The sequence below is a fragment of the Dama dama genome, chromosome 10 (genome assembly GCF_033118175.1).
Source record: "Dama dama isolate Ldn47 chromosome 10, ASM3311817v1, whole genome shotgun sequence".
NCBI classification, from domain to species: Eukaryota; Metazoa; Chordata; class Mammalia; order Artiodactyla; family Cervidae; genus Dama; species Dama dama.
In genome coordinates this window covers 22,978,965-22,998,895 of record NC_083690.1, presented here as the reverse complement: position 1 = coordinate 22,998,895, position 19,931 = coordinate 22,978,965, and the positions used below count along the sequence as shown (strand labels likewise).

At 45.0% G+C, this 19,931-nt stretch overlaps 1 protein-coding gene and 1 non-coding gene across 2 annotated transcripts in view; both read right to left on the bottom strand.

Moving 5' to 3' along the window:
* The window catches only part of CACNG3 (calcium voltage-gated channel auxiliary subunit gamma 3), a 94,114-nt gene that overhangs the window by 11,343 nt on the left and 62,840 nt on the right, over positions 1–19,931 (bottom strand). The window contains exon 2 of the mRNA XM_061153989.1: positions 1,490–1,573. Coding sequence (XP_061009972.1) covers positions 1,490–1,573 — 84 coding nt within the window. The remainder of the gene's footprint in view (positions 1–1,489; positions 1,574–19,931) is intronic.
* Positions 3,407–3,479, bottom strand: TRNAG-CCC (transfer RNA glycine (anticodon CCC)). Its single transcript has one exon. It is a non-coding gene; the product is annotated as a tRNA-Gly (tRNA).

The following is a 19,931-nucleotide window of genomic DNA, read 5'->3' as shown; positions in this document are numbered from 1 at the left end:
TGAGTTATGAGTTACAGGCATAATCAGAAAACCACAATTTCTTGAAGTTTTTATTGATATTACTGTAGTAGTTTTTAAAAAAATGTTACATTTAACACTCTCTAATAGTAAATTAGTCAGTGCCTTAAAGATTTCCCTTTGAGGAAACTCAGGCTCCCTGTTGAAGAAATTCTATTTAAATTACATTGTTTCCAATTCTCTCTGTGCCAGGATCAATGTCAGGCCCTTGGCTGCCATTGGCCTTGGCTGTTGTTCATCCCATGCCACAAAAAAGAGCCAACACGTATGGTTTCAGGCGGAGTGTAATGTGCATCAGCTTATTTAATTTTCGTGACCCTGTTGAATGGATGACGTTATAGTCTTCATTGCTGACTATAAAGAACGGTGAGAGACTTTTTGATGATGTAGTTTTGATTTGCATTTCTCCGATTATTAGTGATGTTGAACATCTCTTCATGTGGTGGTTGGCTATCTGTGTGTCTTCTTTAGAGAGAGGTTTATTTTAGGTCTTCCATCCATGTTTTGATTGTGTCGTTTGTTTCTGTTTTTTGATATTGAGCTACATGAGTTCTTTGTATGTTTTGGAGATTAATTCCTTGTCAATTGCTCTGTTCGCAAATATTTTCTCACACTCTGAGGATGGTCTTTTTGTTTTGTTTGTGGTTTCCTTTGCTGCGCAAAAGCTTTTAAGTTTAAGTAGGTCCCATTTGTTTATTCTTATTTTCATTATTCTAGGAGGTGGTCAAAAAAGATCTTGCTGCGATTTATGACAAAGAGTGTTCTGCCTGTTTTCCTCTAAGAGTGCTATAGTGTTTGGTCTTACAATGAGAGGTGAAGCAACTTGGCCCAGATCTAACCTAGTTAGTAGGGCATCAGTGGAGTAAAAGCCCTGGTCGACCAGAATCCATAGCCCTTGCTCAGCATACCCTACTGCCTCCTACATTCTGTGTTCATGACAGTTCCACATCATATCAGGGTTACTGACCTTGGGACAATCTATGGGGAGACACTGGCCCTGCCCCAATGCTGTTGAAACTGAAGAAGGGTGAACCTTGGCTTACGTTTATTCTCCCAGGCCTTGCCCCTTAGGACCTTGCCCATTAGCGCTTCATCCATTAGCACCTCACCCCTTAGCTCTTTGCCCATTAGCACCTCAAATCCACCCTCTGGGGCAGGTGAAAACTTGTACTCAAGTTGAAGAAAACCCTTAGATTTTCTCATAAGTGGACTAAAAAGAACTTTTGAGGTTTGATTCACCTTTTTTTTTTCTTTTCCTGTTTCTAGTTCCTTGAAATGAAAGAGACTCAAATATCAGAACTGCCTGGATGTCTCTGTCTATTAGTAAAGATTTTCCTGAAGCTTCATTGCACATATCTATTTCTGAGGCTAGGTATTGGGGAGCCTCAAACTCAAGACAGCTGGGTGACCGCAGGGCACCCCTCCTCACCACCCTCCCACCAGGGGGACCCTGGAAGTAGGGGAAACTTACGCAGGAGATACTCAGCTGTATCCTGTTCGTAGTCAGCATCTTCGGGGAAGTGATCAATTTTCTTGCACACGCCTCGGAAAGTCCCTGTGGAAACAAGTGTGGCCCTGAGTCGGGGGAGGGGGGCAGAAAGAGCACCTGGGCCCAACCTGGGGCTTCTCTCCCACAGACTTGTGGGCTCTGCCTTGATGGGTCCATCAGCGTCTTTCTTGGGGCACAAAAAGGAGATTAATAGAGGAAAAAAATAAATAAAGCTGGAGACGGAAACTTTCTGTTTAGATTTTGCATGGTCCTGGGTTCTATTTCGAAGGGCAAAGAGCTAGGAAGCATAAGCATTCATCATGAGAGCTGTTATTTTTTTCCCAGTCAATGAGGGGAAAGGGGAAAAGAAAGTGGAATATACATGTGTGTGTGTATGTGCATGCTAAGTCACTTCATCACATCCAACTCTTTGCAACCCCATGGACTGTAGCCTGCCAGGCTCCTCTGCCCATGGGATTCTCCAGGCAAGAATCCTGGAGTGGGTTGCCATTTCCTCCTGCAGGGGATCTTCCTGACCCAGGGATCGAACTTGTGTCTCCTGTGACTCCTGCATTGTAGGTAGATTCTTTACTGTTGAGCCACTGGGGAAACCCAGTGTGTAGGCATATATGTGTGTATATATATATTTATATATAAAAACTTATCTTCCCATTTTACAGATGAAGCAACTGGCCAATAGCATTGTGCTTAGGGACTTCCCTGGTGGTCCAGTGGTTAAGAATCCAACTTGCAATGCAGAGGACTTGGGTTCGATCCCTGGTCAGGGGAACAAAGACCCCCTCATGCTGCAATGAAGCCCCAAGGAGCCAAATAAATAAATATTTTGGGGGGGAGTGGGAGAGAGGCTTACAAGGGAGGGGATATATATTAATATATAGTTATGACTGATTCGAGTTGTTGTATGGCAGAAACCAACACAACATTGTAAAGCAATAATCTTCCAATTAAAAAACAAAACAAAACTGTGCTTGCGCTCAAATGCGTAAGTGGTGAGCCAGGATGCAGTCAAGGTCTGCTGACTCCTCAGTGTGGATTCCAGGCATGGATTTGGAGTAACCCACTCTCCCTGAGAGATAACACAGGATAGTCCCCTTTGACGATCCCCTTGCCTGGAACCACAGCTTGCTGGGCTCTGCTGTGCGGCTCACTCCTTCAGGAGGACAGAATTGCGTGGGTATATCCTGGGGAAGTGACTGTCAGCATTCTCTTCCCTTTTCTTCCCTCGCCACCAGCCTGAGTTAACTCTTTGCTGGTGTTTGATAATCGTGGGTGTTTGCTAACCAGCCAATTAGCCAGTCTCTGGGGCAGTTAATGGCTCTGCCAGTTCTCATAAATGACAAACAATTTCAGAACCTCTCACCACAACACAGTGTGAAATTATGCCTTATTGTTCTTGTCTCTGCCCGTAGAGATGGCGTGGAGGTGAGGGGCCAGGTGGTGTCGAGGACCGCAGACAAGGCTTATATTCACACACAGCTGGGCTTATATTTTCAGAGTAGTACTGTAAGAATGAAATAAGATCATATATGAAGTAAGATAATTTTTGCAAAGCTCTAGGTGCATCATTATAATGGCCAGCACCTTTGAAGTGCTTCCAGTGAGCAAGGCACAGAGCTGAAACCCACATTCTTCTCATTTACTCTCATCCACACCCTAGGAGGTAGGGACTATTCACACTGACATTTGATGATGAGCCAATGCAGGATCGCAGCGGAGAGAGTGTTATCACAGCTGGCGAAGGGAAGAGTCAATATTTGCATCTGGCTTTACCATTACACCATGTCTATTATTACCTGATTAGGAGCCTATGCATTTTAAAAAACATTTTGTTTATTTATTTGGTCCCACAGGATCTTAGTTGTGGCATGCGGGATCTAGTTCCCTGACCAGGAATTGAACCTGGGCCCCCCGCATTGGGAGCACAGAGTCTTAGCCACTGGACCACCAGGGAAGTCCCGTGCCATGCATATTCTTAAATTTTTATTTTATTGAAGTGTAGTTGATTTACATTGTTCTGTTAGTTTCTGCTGTTCACCAAAATGATTCAGTTATACCTATATATATACAATTTTTCATATTCTTTTCCATGATGTCTTATTACAGAATATTAAATATAGTTCCCTTTGCTATACAGTAGGACCTTGTTGTTTATCCATTCTGTATGTCGCAGTTTGCATCTGCTAACCCCAGACTCCCAATCCATCCCTCTCCCTACCACCCTCCCGACCCCGACCCTTGGCAACCACAAGTCTATTCTGTATGTCTGTGCATCTATTTCTGCCTCATGGAAATTCATTTATGTCATATTTTAGATTCCACATATAAGTTATATCATATGGTATTTGCCTTTCTCTGTCTGACTTACTTCACTTAGTATGAGAATCTCTAGGTCCATCCATGTTACTGCAAACAGCATTATTTCATCCCTTTTAATGGCTGAGTAACATCCCATTGTGTATATGTACCACACCCTCTTTATCCATCCCTCTGTTAATGGACATTTAGGTTGCTTCCTTGTCTTGAGGAGTGCCATGTATTCAACCCACACTACAAGTATGCTCCAAGCCAGAGGCGTTTCACAGAAAATGCAATGCGATATGAGCCCATTCTCTCGGTTCTGAGTCTCCACTTACCCGGCAGAGAAGGGAGTCAGAACCAAGAAGGGGAGTCTTGGAGAGAAGTCTTGAAGACTCAAAGAAATTCTTGGAAGAAGGACAAATTCAGAACTCCTTCCCTGATATTGAGAAAAGGCCTTCCTTTTTCTTGTTTGGATTTGAGAGTTTCATCCACAGATTGCTGTTTGTTTTTAAGTCCCATCCCCTTCCATCCGGCTGGATAACAAATCAGAATAAGTCATACACGTGAAGTACTTACCGTATGTCACATGCCGTTCTAAACACTTTACAGGCTTTATCCTCTCTAGCACTCAAGACAGCCTGGTGAGGTACCTGGTATTATGAGCCTTATTTTACAGATGAGGAAATCTATAAAGTAGGTGATTTTCCCAAGGACACAGCTATTAGTGGCACACTCAAATATAAGTCTTTCAGACTCCAAAGCCACGGTCATAATCACTACTCAGAACGTCACTCTCTTCAACACATTTTAGAGTTGTAAGCAAAGTCCTTTGCCAGATGGCTCTGTGACCATTTCATGGTCCACACACTGTTATAAACCAGACCATAGGATGGTGGTTTTTCCATCCACTATGCTTTTTCCAGGATTTACATCAGGGGCCACCGGGCAGGGCAAGAAGAGTGGCTGTGGGACCACCTATTAATAGCTGTTTCACATTCTCCACAAAAGATTTCATAGGAAGGAAAAGTTCAGCTGAAGATTAAATGTGAAAACTACTGAAACGGGACTAGAGAACTACACACACGCCCGCATCTGCTTGTGAAATGGGCCTTACCTAAGGTGGCTTAAGGCAGCTTGAAACTAGGACGCAGAGCCAGCAAACACCAGTGGCTCCTGGAGAAACGGTCAAGAATTTTAAGTGGTCTAAAGCGTCACACCACCTGTTTTGTGCAGCCTACGAGCTGAGGCTGGTTTTTGCACATGTAGATGGTCAGAAAAATCAAAAGAAGAATGTAGTTTCATGACACATTAAAAAAAAACTAGATGAAATTCAACTTTCAGAGTCTGTAAATAAAATCGTATTGAAACACAGCCATGCCCGTTTGTTCACGGTTTTTGTGCCAAAATGGCAGAGCTGAGTAGTTGTGGTAGAGACAGCAAAGCCAAAATTATTGACTGTTTACCTAAGGAGGCTTCCAAGGTGGCTCGAGTGGTGAAGAAGCCACCTGCCAATGCGGGGGACGTAAGAGATGTGGGTTTCATCCCTGGGTTGGGAAGATCCCCTAGAGGACGGCATGGCAACCCACTCCAGTATTCTTGCCTGAAGAATCCCATGGACAGAGAAGCCTGGTATGTTAGAGTCCATGAGGTTGCAAAGAGTCAGACACAGACTGTGTACAAACTGGTGGGGGGTGGGGCGGGGGGCAAAAGTGGGAAGCAAGTAGGAATTTGGGCCCTCTTGGGACTGGAGAACTTAATCCAAGCTGGCACTTCTGAAGCAGATAGTGTTCATCTAGGGCAAATATGGACTATTTGGTGTGTTTGTTTGTTTATGTTCGGTTTTTCACTTGTAGTATTTTATTGTGTTTTGATTTTAAATTTTATTACTATTTTTAAATTAATTAGTTAATTATTTTTGGCTGTGCTGGGTCACATTTGCTGCATGTGGGCTTGCTCAAGGGCTTTCTCTAGTTGGGGAGACTTGGGGGTAGGTGACTACTGTCTTTGCAGCAGCTTCTCTTGTCGCCGAGCATGGACTCTCGGGCCCGCGGGCCTCAGCAGTTGTGGCTTCTGGGCTCTAGAGTTCAGGTTCAATAGTTGTGACTCATGGGCTTAGCTGCTCCTGAGCATGTGGAATCTTCCCAGATCAGGGATCGAACCCATGTCCCCTGCCCTGGCAGGTGGATTCTTTATCACTGGACCACCAGGGAAGTAGTTAAGTGTATCACTGCAATTTAAAATTCAGGATATGTCCCAGGAAAATCTGATTTGCAGCTTCTCTTAAACAATGGGGCGCTCTGTCCCACATGTCCATGTGAAAACAGTCCCCAGCAACTGGGCATCAGTAGCCCCTCCGCCCCTTTGGACTGGATGTGAGCTCTCTAGTTGGCCAAAGCCCCCACCTGACTCTACATCACTTGAGCTACCTGTGGCAAATCACCTCTCCAAATCTCAGTTTCTTCTTCTCCTACAGGATGAAGGTAATAACAATAATGACTTCATGAGGTTGTCATGAGAATTAATCGAGGCTGTGATAGTCGTGCTGTACTCAGCAGTTTCTACAGAACTCTTTTAATCAGGCAATGATGTAAGGCACTTAGTATAGTTCCTGGCACATAGTAAGAACTCAATAAATGATAGCTATCTGTACCATTGGCTTGGGGAGGTATTTTAGGACCAGAAGAGACACATTGGTGCCATGATGAGATTTTAAAAAGCAATATAAAAGGAAAGGGAATCAAGAATTTCCCTGAGGAAGACTCCACACTGAAAATGAAGCTGCTGGCACCATAAGTCATACACTCATCAAAAAGTGAACTTGGCCATTCGTACAAGTAGCATATTGCCAGCTCCCAGAAATAGCCACTGTTTAGCATTTCTGTATGTTTCCTTCCAGCCTTCTCCCCGCACCCCCCAGGCTGTAACACACAAATAGTTTTTTAAAAATCATGATTTTGCTGTTCTTATTCTCACTTATATTTTCTCATCAGTATTTCCCCACATCAGTAAAATCTAAGGAAAACAAAGGATGGGATTGGACTTGCCCATGAATTGCAGAGGATGGAGCCCAGAGAGATGCTGAAAACAGGTACCCTGCAAGGATGAAGTCAGGATACAGAGATAAGCACTGTCCTAGTACAGCTGAGGCTAAGACACGGGGGCTGAGAGAAGCAGAAACCAGGAATATGTTCACCAGGAGAGGACTCAGTGGTGGTTGGTCTAGAAGACAGACCAGTGGTTACAGGCGAGAGGTGATGGGGACCCCAAGTAGAGAACATAGGGAGCTTGGCTGTGAGAACTCACAGACCTCAGGACCCCAAAAAGAGCTCTGGAATGACAGGGAGACCCGACGAGATTTCCTGAAGTGTTGCAGTGTAATTACAGGGACTGGCTTTGGGGTGACAACAAGCCCCATCCTGCAGAGAAGTTTATACTAAGGGCTCATCTCTGGCTCTGACAATAGTAGAATACTTCTTTCCTATGAGGAAGGCACCTCCTTTAAACCAACAATCCTTTTCAAAGGTCAAACCCTAGAAATAGTCCCATTACAATCAAGAATGAGATATGAAGGCCCACAATTGCCTCTATTATGTACCATGGTTCTACAAGCTCCAGTACAAGAAGGAATAAAACAGAATTAAGAGTTATGCACAATAAAAAATAGGGTAAAATTATCATTTCTTTCCAGGTGATCGAATAGTCTATTTGGTAATGGAAGCTGGAGGCAATTTGCTATGAAAAAATAGTAGAATGAATGAAAGAAGTCAGGAAGGTGGCTCCTGGTAAGATATTAAACTGTAAAACAAAGCTGTAATAATTAAGTCATTGTGGTACTGACATTGACAAAGTACATTTATTAGGATATTTTTTCAAAGCAGAGAAATGTTACAAAGAAAATAAGAAGCAATCCATTATTCCGTATTCAGATAACCCCTGTTAAACTAAACGAATATATGTATGTAGTTAGAAAATTCAAACAGTATATATAGAAAAGGCATAAGATTAAAGTAAAAGCGCTTCCTTCATCACCAAAAATTCTCTCACTTGATAACTTCGTTGAGTGATTTTTGCTAACTGAATGTTGAATGAAATCATGTCTAAACTGAGATCTGAAGGTTAATTAAAAGTTAATCAGAGTAAGGGAGGTGTGTGGCTCCAGGCAGAGTGGAATAACTTGTGAGATGATGAGAGGGAGTGAGTGAAAGAAAAACTCATCTGGGTCCTCGGAGTAATTCAGGGTGTTAAGAGGATCAATGATGGCTGGTCTGGGAGACAGATCCAGTAGCCACTGGTGACAGGTGATAAGGTGATGGATACCTGGGGTAAGGCAGGCATGAGAACTGGGCTGTGAAGATTGATGGCTTCAGCCTCCCCCTCCCTCCCTCCCTCCTTCCTTTCCTTCTTTCCATCCTTCCCCCAAATTTATCAAACACCCACAGTGTACCAGAGTTGTTTTAAGTCCTAGGAATTGACTAGTGGCCAAGACAGAGAAGATTCTGGTCCTCAGAATTTATATCCTCGCTGGAAAAGAGAGTCTATAGATTATTCAGTCAAAGCATAAGAAAACTTTGCTATAAAGGAACACTACAGGGTGATGTGATGGTGGGGGAGATGGTTGGCAATTTGGGGCAGGGTGGTCCAGGGGAACATATGAGCTCAGACCTGAGTACAGAGAAGGAGTCAGTGGTGTGAATAGCCCGAGAAAGGGCTTTCCAGGCCAAGGGCTGTGCAAGTACCAAGGCTCTGGGGTTGGGAATGAGCTTGGGGAACAGAAAGGAGGCTGGTGGGTGGAAGAGGGCTTCTTGTGGGGTTGTTACTGGGTCCACCAGCTGCCCTTCAAGCTGTCCCTTCAGCACTGAGGTCTATGGAATATCTCGGAGGTTGGGTTGCACAAGGACCAAGGTCACCGCCATCTCTTCCTTAGGGTCAGGGTAACCTAAAGGATCTACATGGCCTTGAGGGGCTTCCAGACATGCAAGGGAGGCAGCCAGGCTGGGGAGGGAGCCCGGAAAATAGGATGTTTGTGTTTTTAACTCATAAACCCCTTGTCACATGTCTTCAGGGAAAGTGGTGTTTCCACGTTCCCTGGCTCAGTCTCCATCCTGAGTATTTCCTTTCAGATCTGAGTACCGTGGGCACCCAGCCTGATCTTGGGAAGTGGCCATCAACAATCGTGAAGTGGGGATTAGGCTGCTTTGCTTGGAATTCCTTTTTTTTTTTTTTCAAGTTTTTTTAAAATGAAGCATAGTTGATCTATAATGCTGTTAGTTTATACGCACACACACATGCATATATATCCATTTTTTTCTCAGCTTCTTTTCCCTTATAGGTTATTAGAAAATATTGAGTATACTTTTCTGGAATTTTTACAAACAAGTCAGATTCTTATAATTTGGAGAAATAAACGCTGTACCCTCTAAGAGATGGGAATACCAGACCACCTTACCTTCTTCCTGAGAAACCTGTATGCAGGTCAAGAAGCAACAGTTAGAACCGGACACGGAACAATGGACTAGTTCCAAATTACTCCCTTGATGAGAGTACATCAAGGCTGTATATTGTCACCCTGCTTATTTAACTTATATGCAGTGTACATCATGTGAAATGCCGGGTGGAATCAAGATTGCTGGGAGAAATATCAATAATCTCAGATATGCAGATGAGATTGGCACAAAGTGAAGAGAAACTAAAGAACCTCTTGATGAAAGTGAAAGAAAAGAGTAAAAAGTTGGCTTAAAACTCAACATTCAATAAACAAAGATCATTGCATCCAATCCCATCACTTCTTGGCAAATAGATGGGGAAAAAATGAAAACAGTGACAAACTTTATGTTCTTGTGCTCCAAAATCACTACGGACGGTGACTGCAACCATGAAATTAAAAATGCTTGCTCCTTAGGAAAAAACAACTATGATGAACTTAGCATATTAAAAAGCAGAGACATCACTTTGCCAACAAAGGTCCACATAGTCAAAGTTACGGTTTTTCCAATAGTCATGTATGGATGTGAGAGTTGGACCATAAAGAAGGCTGAGCACCAAAGAATTGATGCTTTCAAATTGTGGTGCTGGAGAAGACTCTTGAGAGTCCCTTGCACTGCAAGGAGATACAATCAATCAATCTTAAAGGAAATCAATCCTGAATATTTATTGAAAGGACTGATGCTAAAGCTCCAATACTTTGAATCACCTGATACGAAGAACCGACTCACAGGAAAAGACCCTGATGCTGGGAAAGATTGGGGGCAGGAGGAGAAGAGGGTGACAGAAAATGAGATGGTTGGATGGCATCACTGATGGACTTGAGTTTGAGCAAACCCTGGGAGATAGTGAAGGACAGGAAAGCCTGGCATCCATGGGGTCACAAAGAGTCAGACATGACTGAGCAACTAAACAACAACCTCTTCAGCAGGTACATATTTGATTTAGAAAGAGGTTGTCCAGTGGCACAGTCATAGGAACAAAGCTTTGGAACCCTCAGGCCTGAGTTCAAATCTCTGTTCCGCCACTTACTAACTCACTGGTTGAGCAACCTTGGATGAGTTATTTATTCTACTGAGACCCGGTCTCCTGTGAAAAACAATAACGTGCAAATAACTTCTCAAAGAAGTAAGTATATTACCCGCTGTTTGTTTAGATGTGCCCTGTGCCACGCATCAAGTTAAGGGATCTTTGTGTAGTGCTTGCAAACCCATGAAGCAGTCACACCTGCTGGTTGCAGACTGGAGTGAGGAGTATGGATCCTGGAGCCAGACTGCCTTGACTGTGAGTGCTGGCTGTGTTGCAAGTTACTGAACTTACATGTATCTCAGTTTCCTGTCTGTAAACTGAGAATACTGGTGGTATATAGCTCGTGGGGTTTAGTGAGGATTAAAAGAGTTAATATTTGTCTAGAGTTTTAGAGGGATGGTTACTATTATGTGTTAATCCAATCAATCCATTTATAGACAGGAAACCTGAGGCCTAAAACCAAGGTCTGTCTAACTTCAGAGCCTGAGGTCTTAGCAAAATCCCCTAAATGGTACTAACGTAGTGCTGAGCCCCAAGAAGACATTAACAAAGGACAGCTACTGGGACTTCCCTGGCAGTCCAGTGGTTCAGGCTCAAAGCTTCCAATGCAGGGGACACAGGTTCAATCCCTGGCTGGGGAACTAAGATCCTGCATGCCGCATGGTGTGACTCCCATCGCATCCCACCCCCGCCCCCCCAAAAAAAAAAAAAAAAACCCAAACTAAGGGACAGCTATTAATGTCGTTCTTAACTATTTGGGGCACGGGGGGAGAAGAAGCCATGGGGAAGCTGGAGATCATGTCTCCTCCCTGCCACCCTCACAAGGACGTGTCTACACATGCACAGGCCTGTGTGTGGGCGTGTGCACACGTGTGATCCCACATAGAGATGAGCCAGGCAGGAAGCCCAAGGAGCCGTCACACCCCAACAGGAACAGGCCTAGACCGCCGGCTGTACCAAGTTTGGGCAAGGGCCTGACAGAGCTTTTCTGGGTCAGCTAAAGACAGCTCTGATTTCAGTGTTTTGGGCTTTAAGACGGGAAATGCCAGACCCAGAGCAGAAAGACCAGGGGAAGTGAGAGAGTCATTCAAATCAACCATCCTTTTTTCAAGTTTGCAGTCCTGAAGGGAGACCCTGAATGGAGGGCAGTTGTCTCCAGGGTGTCCATCCTCTGAAGGGATGAGATCGGACTGGCAGAGCCTCTCATTGGTCTTCAGGCGGGTCCCCGCCTCCCGGGGACTGTGAGCAGCCCATGTTGACAGTCCTGGGGCAGAATTTGGTGGCCGTGGCACCATCCGACCTGACAAAGGATTACTTCTGAGCAGTCTCTGGACAGTGACCATGTGCTCAGGGTGAGGGTGGATGCTCCTAGCCAGCCCCACCCAGCCCAGCATCAGTGCCCAGGGTCCAGCCCAGAAATACAGCCAAGCCAGTGCCTGGACGTTGGCACCCATTCCATTTTGCTGCTGTGGCCAAACGTCAGGCCCCCAAACTCCAGCTCAGAATGAAAACCAAGGCTCACTTGAGACGAGGGATCTGGGTCCAGTGATATAGGTCTTTTGTTAAGTGCTCATTGCGATGAATCTGCCTTGAGAAATCAGGAAAGAAGAACAAACATCAAGTTTGTGCCCCGAAAGTACTTGTGTTAAGAAAGCAAAAACCACCACCTGATGGTAAGGATGTTTGGGTTCCTGGTGTTAAAGCAGATCTTTATTACTGAGGATAAGGGTACATTGAAACGGCGCTTCCCAACATGGGATGCACATGGGGATTTCAGGGGCTGAGGGCACAGCTGGAAAATACTGACCTTGGTTCTACCTCTGAAGATTCTTACTTAATGAGCCTGGACATCTGGAGTTTGCTAAGCTGCCCAGATGAGTATAACTGATCAACTAAGGTTGAGACTCAAAGCCTTCAGGGGAGCTCACTTAAGAATAGGGGCCAGGACTTTCCTGGTGGTCCAGTGGTTAAGAACCTGCCTTGCAATGCAAGGGAGGCAAGTTCACTCCCTGGTCCGGGAAGTTCCCACGTGCCTCGGGGTAACTAAGCCTGTACGCCACAACTACTGAAGCCCACATACCCAAGAGCCCATGCTCTTCAACAAGAGAAGTCACCACAATGAGAAGCCTGAACACTAGCCCCCAACTGCCGCAACTAGAGAAAGCCTGCGAGCAGCAGTGAAGACCCAGAGCTGCCAAAAATAAATAAATAAAAACAAGGACCGTTATTTCATAGCAAATAATAAAATTCAAGGTTGTTCTTCCAGCCTTATCTTGAAAATAGAATCATCACTTGTGAGACTATGTTTATTTTGTCTTGTCTTTTCTAACTACACACTAGGATGAACCCAAAAGTCGGTTATGTGGATTTTTGGTGGGAGGGGGCATCCTTTGTCTGATAAAATCGCATGATGGTGCAATAAGAAATCCTTTGCTTTCCCAGCTGGATTATAAAGTCTGACTTTCAGAGCCGGATTGTAAAGTGGGTCATTTTTGCGAAAAATGTTTGAGCATGTCATCATTTTCTCAAGGGCTCCTCTTAATCCTTTGATATTCAAATGGCTGGGATGCGCCTATCACATCATCACTCTTGTCGGTTTTCTCTTCTCCTATTGTTAACCGGTGCCCTTCTGCGGGCTCTTGGTCGCCCTTGGCTGGCATGTCACCCCACACCACCGAATCCCCAACATCCTTCACATCCATCTCATGAAGTCCTGACTATGCTGCGAGACACCCATTCTCACTTTGCAGCCATTTTTGCCTCCTATTTGCGTTGTTGGGTCACATGTTGACATGAGCTGGCAATCAGAGAGAGGCTGCCTGGGCATGACCATGAACCACAGGGTATTCAACAGGGGTGCGGTGGGATGGGGTTGGGGGTGTGTTTGAGCAGAGGTTGATTTTATGAATGGTCAGGTCACGTATTCACAGTAAGATGGGGTTTGCTGGCTCATCCGTGCAGCCTCGCGTGCGCAGGATTTGGATAATGAATTCACCGATAATGAGGACCCTGAACTAGGTGTCTTTGAGCAAGACGCAGCACTTGGGGGTACAGCAATTATGGCTCATGGCTCCTAATAGGAATGAGCGAATTAAGGAGAAATAAACAGGCTCTTCTGAGGCTCCTGAACTGCTGTCGGTGCACATCCGGACTCAGTCTTTTGTTCAACAGATGTCTGCCAAGGTGCCTGGTTTGCATTAAGCTGTGTCCTGGGCACACCAGATTCATCAGTGAATGAAACAGATTAGGTTCCGGAGCTCAAGGCTGTTACAGCCTAGTGTGGAGGGACCAACAGTGAATGAATAAATAAATGGAACAAAGGTTTCTGTAATGGAAAAGGCGATTTCAAATAGTGGTAAATGCCATGAAAATAATAATTCCCAGAGAAAGAGAGTGTCTTGGGAGGAGAGGGCGAGAATCGTAGGATTGGGTGAACAGGGAAGTCTTCTCTGCGAAGATGACCTGAGTGACAAGATTTGAAGATGTGAGGGAAGAACTTTCTAGGAAGAGGACACCCCAAGTGCAAAGGCCCCAAGGCAGGGTAGTACGGAGCATGTTTCTGGAATCAAGAGAAGTGCAGGGAGCAGAGTGAGTAAGGGGGAGACAGGATAAGACCAGGTCCACGAAGGACCCAGAGGATGGAGTCCCTTCGAGGTCAGGGCTGGGAGTTGGAGAGGTGTATGGTCCGTGCTTCCGGAGGGCTTTACATACGTGAGAAACACAATCTGATTTATAGTTTTAGAAGATCTCTTCGAAGGTGGCAGGGGCTTGCAGAGGAGCAGGAAGGGAAGAGCATCATCAGAGGAATCACTTAAAGCTATCATGGACCTTCTGAAGAAGTAACTGCTGATGGGGAAGGAACAGTGGTCCAGCCAGAGTCCAGCCACATCCACCCGGAGAGAGATGCCTGATCAAGCGAGTGTCCTGCTTTAGAACCAAGTGTGGAAAGTTGAGCTCAGAGCAGGGGCCTGTGGAGCTGTCTGTCCTCCTCTGCACCAGTTCTAGGTCTGATTTATATCTGTAGAGCCTGGCATTGGGCATTTTGCTTGACTAGCCCCTTTGCTGAGTTTGGGATAAAATCTTTTCCTGGTCTCTAATTATTTGGTTGATTGCAGGCCCAAATGGAACACCATTCTAACCCGAAGCCTGGGTCTTAGCTGGTTCTGAAATGCAGAGTCAAGAGCCTGGCCCATCCTAGCCAAGACAGCAGTTCTCTCCACTTCTGTATTTTGGATGCCCACTTCAGCACCTGGAACTTCACAGGCACTGGTGTGGAACACCTAGTTCTGCCAACTAGGCAGAATAAACCATGTGTTTGGGGTACCAGGAAAGCAGGGGTAAAAAGAGAGAGAGAAAAAAACGAGAATGGGAAATTAACTGATATTTGACTTTTACAAAATATCATTGAAAGAGCCAAAGAATTGATGCTTTTGAATTGTGGTGCTGGAGAAGGCTCTTGAGAGTTCTGTGGACAACACAGATCAAACCAGTCAATCCTAAAGGAAATCAGTCCTGAATATTCATTGGAAGGATTGATGCTGAGGAAGCTTCAGTACTTTGGCCAGCTGCAGAGGTGACTCATTGGAAAAGGCCCTGATGCTGGGAAAGATTGAGGGCAAGAGGAGAAGGGGGTGACAGAGCATGACATGGTTGGATGGTATCACCGACTCAATGGACATGAGTTCGAGCAAACTCTGGGAGATGGTGAAGGACAGGGAAGCTGGTGTGCTGCAGTTCAGGGGGTCACTGAGTCAGACTTCGTGACTGAACAACAACAAAATTAAAACAGCATGGAAAAAATCCTGAAACGTATTGTCCTTCCTTATTTAACAGCTTAGTATTATTATTTTAACATCAGATTATCTATGAGGGTGGGGGTGATCCCCATAATCATTTTAGTGAAAAATCATCTTAATCTCACCTTGGCAAGCATTGGCTGGAGTCAAAGAACACATCAATTTCCAGACCAAACAGATGGCCATGAAAAAGGTTCTGGGGAAAACCCTTTATCTCTGGATTCCTGAAAAGCTGGGCGCACCCACATGAGAATCACCTGGGCTCTTGGTAGGAAAGAAAGAAGTGTATTCTTGGGCTCTCTACACAAGGCAGTGAGTTAGGGAGAGTCCGAGAAACTGCTTGTTAGCAGGCTCTTGCAGGATTCCGAGGCTCACCAGGGTCTGAGAGCCACATTCTGCAGCCAGACAGACTCGCGATCATTGTCACACACACAAAAGACTTGACCTCTGTGGGTTTGTGAGACCTTGGCTGTGGAGCAGGTCCAGATAGGGTTTGCGAGCGTTTGTGGAAAGCCATCCCTCTTACAAGGTTGAGGTTGAGACCATACAAGTGTTTGGTTCTTTTTTTCAACAAGGGAGCATCGCACAGCCCTGAGTCCCTGCCCTGAGCGGGGAGCTCAGAGCAGCCGATCCCTTGGACTTGGCCTCCGTATCCCCAGGTGCTAGCAGCTCCCAAGGGCAGCGCCACACAGCGTCACAGACACGCTGGCAGACCTGAGAGACAGCCATTGTGCCCCCCTGGAACCTGCTCCTGGCTCCCTGCGTGTGTTCTTTAACACGCGTAAGCCGCGTGTAAATGGCACACTTATGCGTAACAGGTGGAGGTGTGGGGTTCAAAAAGTTATTGTTATTTTTTCAATAGATTGTACTTTTTAGAGCAGTATTAGGTTCAGAGCAAAATTGAGGGGAAGGTCCAGAGATTTCTGATATCCTCCGTCCCTACACACTCACTGCTTTCCCTTTATCTGCATCCCCACCAGAATGGTACCTTTGTTATAGCCAATGACACATGGGTTACACTGTGTAACCCACACTGACACATCGTCGTCACTCAAATTCATAGTTTACATTCTATTTCATTCTTGATGTTGTATATTCTTTGGGTTCCGACAAATATGTAACAGTACGTATCTATCATTAGAGTATCAGACAGAGCAGTTTTCACTGCCTTAAAAAATCCTCTGTGCCAGTGAAGTAAGTCAGAAAGAGAAACACCAATTCAATTTATTAATGCATACATATGGAATTTAGAAAGACAGTAACGATGATCCTATATGCAATGCCCCAAAGGAGACACAGATGTAAAGAACAGACTTTTGGACTATGTGGGAGAAGGCGAGGGTGGGATGACTTGAGAGAATAGCACTGAAACACGTATATTACCATATGTGAAATAGAAGGCCAGTGCAAGTTCGATGCATGAAGCAGGGCACTCAAAGCCGGTGCTCTGGGACAACCCAGAGGGGTGGGGTGGGGAGGGAGGTGGGAGGGGGTTCAGGATCGGGGGACACATGTGCACCCATGGGTGATTCATGTCAATGCACGGCAAAAACCACCATAATACTGTAAAGAAATTATCCTCCAGTTAAAATAAATTAATTTTAAAAAATCCTCTGTGCTTCACCTATTCATCCATCTCTCTCCTGACCCCTGCCAACCACTATTCCTTTTCCTTTATCCGTTTGCTGTGCTTTTTCCAATGTTGTATAGATGGAATGTCATATAGTTTCTTTCACTTAGCAATATGCATTTAAGAGTCCTCCATGTTAGTCCCAACCCCCCAATTTATCCCACACCCTACATTACTATGTATAAAAAAGATAATTAATGAGAACCTACTGTATAGCACAGGGGGAAATAAAAAGAAGATACAGTCTGTTTGTAGGACATATGTTAAGTTAACTTTAAAAGTGCATTCCAATATACTTTAGGTGCAGACAAATACTGCTTGATTCCACTTGTACGAAGTACCTGGAATAGTCAAACTCGTGGGATCTGAAAGTACATTGATATATACATATGACTGAGTCACTCTGCTGAGTACCTGAAACTATCACACCATTGTTAATCAGTTATACTCTAATATAAAATAAAAAGTTAAAAAAAGAAAGCACATTGGTAGATGCCAGGGGCCAGGGGATGGGGAAGGGAGAATGGGGAGTTAGTGTTTAATGGGAACAGAGTTTCAGCTTAGGAAGGTGAAAAATTCAGGAGATGGATGATGGTGAGAGAGGTACAGCAATGTGAATGTAATTAGTGCCGCTGAATTGTACAGTTACATATGGTTAAAACAGTGCATTTCATATTATGTGACTTTTACCACAACAAAAAAAAATTTTTTTTAAAGATTCCTCCATGCCTTTTCATGGCTTCACGGCATTTTTCTCTTTACTGAACAATATTTCATTGTTAAGATGTGCGACAGTTTATTTATCCACTCACATGCTGAAGGATGGGTTTCCTAGGTGGCACTAGAGGTGAAGAACCCAGCTCCCAGTGCAGGAGATGTCAGAGACATGGATTCTATCCCTGAGTCAAGAAGATCCCCTGCAAGAGAGCATGGCCACCCACTCCAGTATTCTTGCCTGGAGAATCCCATGGACAGGAGAACCTGGTGGGCTACAGTCCACGCATGGCACAGAGTCGGACACGACACGCATGCATTCATACTGAAGGACATCTTGGTTGCTTCCAGGTTTTGGCAATTGTGAACATGGTTGCTATAAATATCCATGAGTAGGTTGCTGTGTAGATATAAATACCAAGGAGTATTTGGATAAATACCAAGGTATATGATTGCTGGATTGTCTGGTTAACTGTATATTTACTCTGTAAGAAAGCATCAAACTGTCCTCCAAAGTAGCTCTTCCATTTTGCATTCTCACCAGCAACGCTTCCCAGGTGGTGCTGGTGGTAAAGAACTCACCAGTGCAGGTAAACATAAAGAGACACAAGTTCGATTCCTGGGTTGAGAACATCCGCTGGAGGAGGGCATGACAACCCACTGATCCCGTGGACAGAGGAGCCTGGAGGGCAATAGTCCGTAGGGTTGCAGAGAGCTGGACAATACTGAAGCGACTTAGCACAGTACAGAAGCAATGCGTGAGCGTGTCTGCTGCTCATCTGCTTTTGGTGGCGCCAGCCTTCTGGATTTTGGCCATTCTACTAGGTGCTTGGTGGTATCTCATTGTTTTAATTTGAGTTTAGTGACAACGTTTGTTATAGTTTTTGGCCCATTTTAAAATCAGGCTCTTTGTTTTCTTAATGTTGCTCTTTAAGAGTTCTTTTTTAAAATTAATTAATTGGAGGATAATTGTGGTGGTTTTTGCCATACGTCAGCATGAATCAGTCATGGGTGCACACGTGTCCCTCCCATCCTGAACCCCCCTCCCACCTCCTTCTCCACCCCATCCCTCTGGGTTGTCCCAGAGCATCAGCTTCGAGTGTCCTGCTTCATGCATCGAACTTGCACTGGTCATCTGTTTAACATATGGTAATATACGTGTTTCAAGAGTTCTTCATATATTCTGGGTAATAGCCAGACGTGTCTTTGGCAGATACTTTCTCCCAGTCTGTGGCTTATCATCTCATTTTCTTGACATCGTCTTTACAAAAGGCTGTTTTTTCAGCACTAATTTGGCATTTTATTCACTAAAAAAATAATCCAGAAAAGTTTACGTGCATGTGTGCTAAGTTGCTTTAGTCTGTCCAACTCTTTACGACCCCATGGACTGTAGCCCTGCAGACTCCTCTGTCCACGGGATTCTCCAGGCAAGAATACTGGAGTGGGTTGCCATGCCCTCCTCCAGGGGATCTTCTTGACCCAGGGATGGAACCCAGGTCTCTTACATCTCCTGCATTGGCAGGCAGATTCTTTACCACTAGTGCCACCTGGGAAGCCCTCCAGAAAAAAAAAAATTTTTTTTAAATATAAAGTGACATCTTTTAATTCTTGAGGGACCTGGACTTAGATTTCCACCCCCTGCAATCTCTGAGAACATGTTGCAGGATCAAACCCAAACCTGGAGTCTATGTAGAAACCATCCATGTACAAATCTATACTTTTTGACATTTTGTGCTATTCTGACTCCACTAACCTGAAAAGGGCGAGAGAGAGTCTCCTGCATCTGTTTCCAGCTACCCTGAACTGCTCATTTCAACCTTCACTGGGCATCTCTGCCCAGCCCAAGCAGATCTGCTCCCAGCAAATCTATCCTGGGCTCTGACATTTATCCAGCATCTTTAACTCTCTTCTAGTCATTAAGCATGGGTGGTTGCCACAGCAACCATTAACTGCACCTGACATCCAGGAATAGTTCTGGCGTTTGGAGCAAACTCCATCCTGGGATTTAGTTCTGCAAAGTACAGAGCCTGGCTGCCTCCCTGTAACCTGTGTGGATGTGATGGTTTCTCCCCCATCTCGGCAGGAGAAGGAAGGTGTGGCCTCTTCCTCCAGATCCTCCATTCTCCCTGCCCACTCACCCACTGGAATCTTTCTAAGTTGCAGTATGATGGGGGTGAGGCAGGGGTGTCTCTGGGTGGGATGAGTCTAAAGGCAGGTGTGTGTGTGTGTGTGTATGTGTGTGTGTGTATGTGTGTGAGAGAGAGAGAGATGGGATAGGGATGCCCCTACCTACCCTGAGGAGGGCATCTGAAGTTATCAGTGCTTAATCCTTCATTTGTGTCCTACTCTTTGCAACCCCATGGACTGTAGCCCGCCAGGCTCCTCAGTCCATGGGGATTCTCCAGGTAAGAATATTGGAGTGGGTTCCCATTCCCTCCTCCAGGGGATCTTCCCA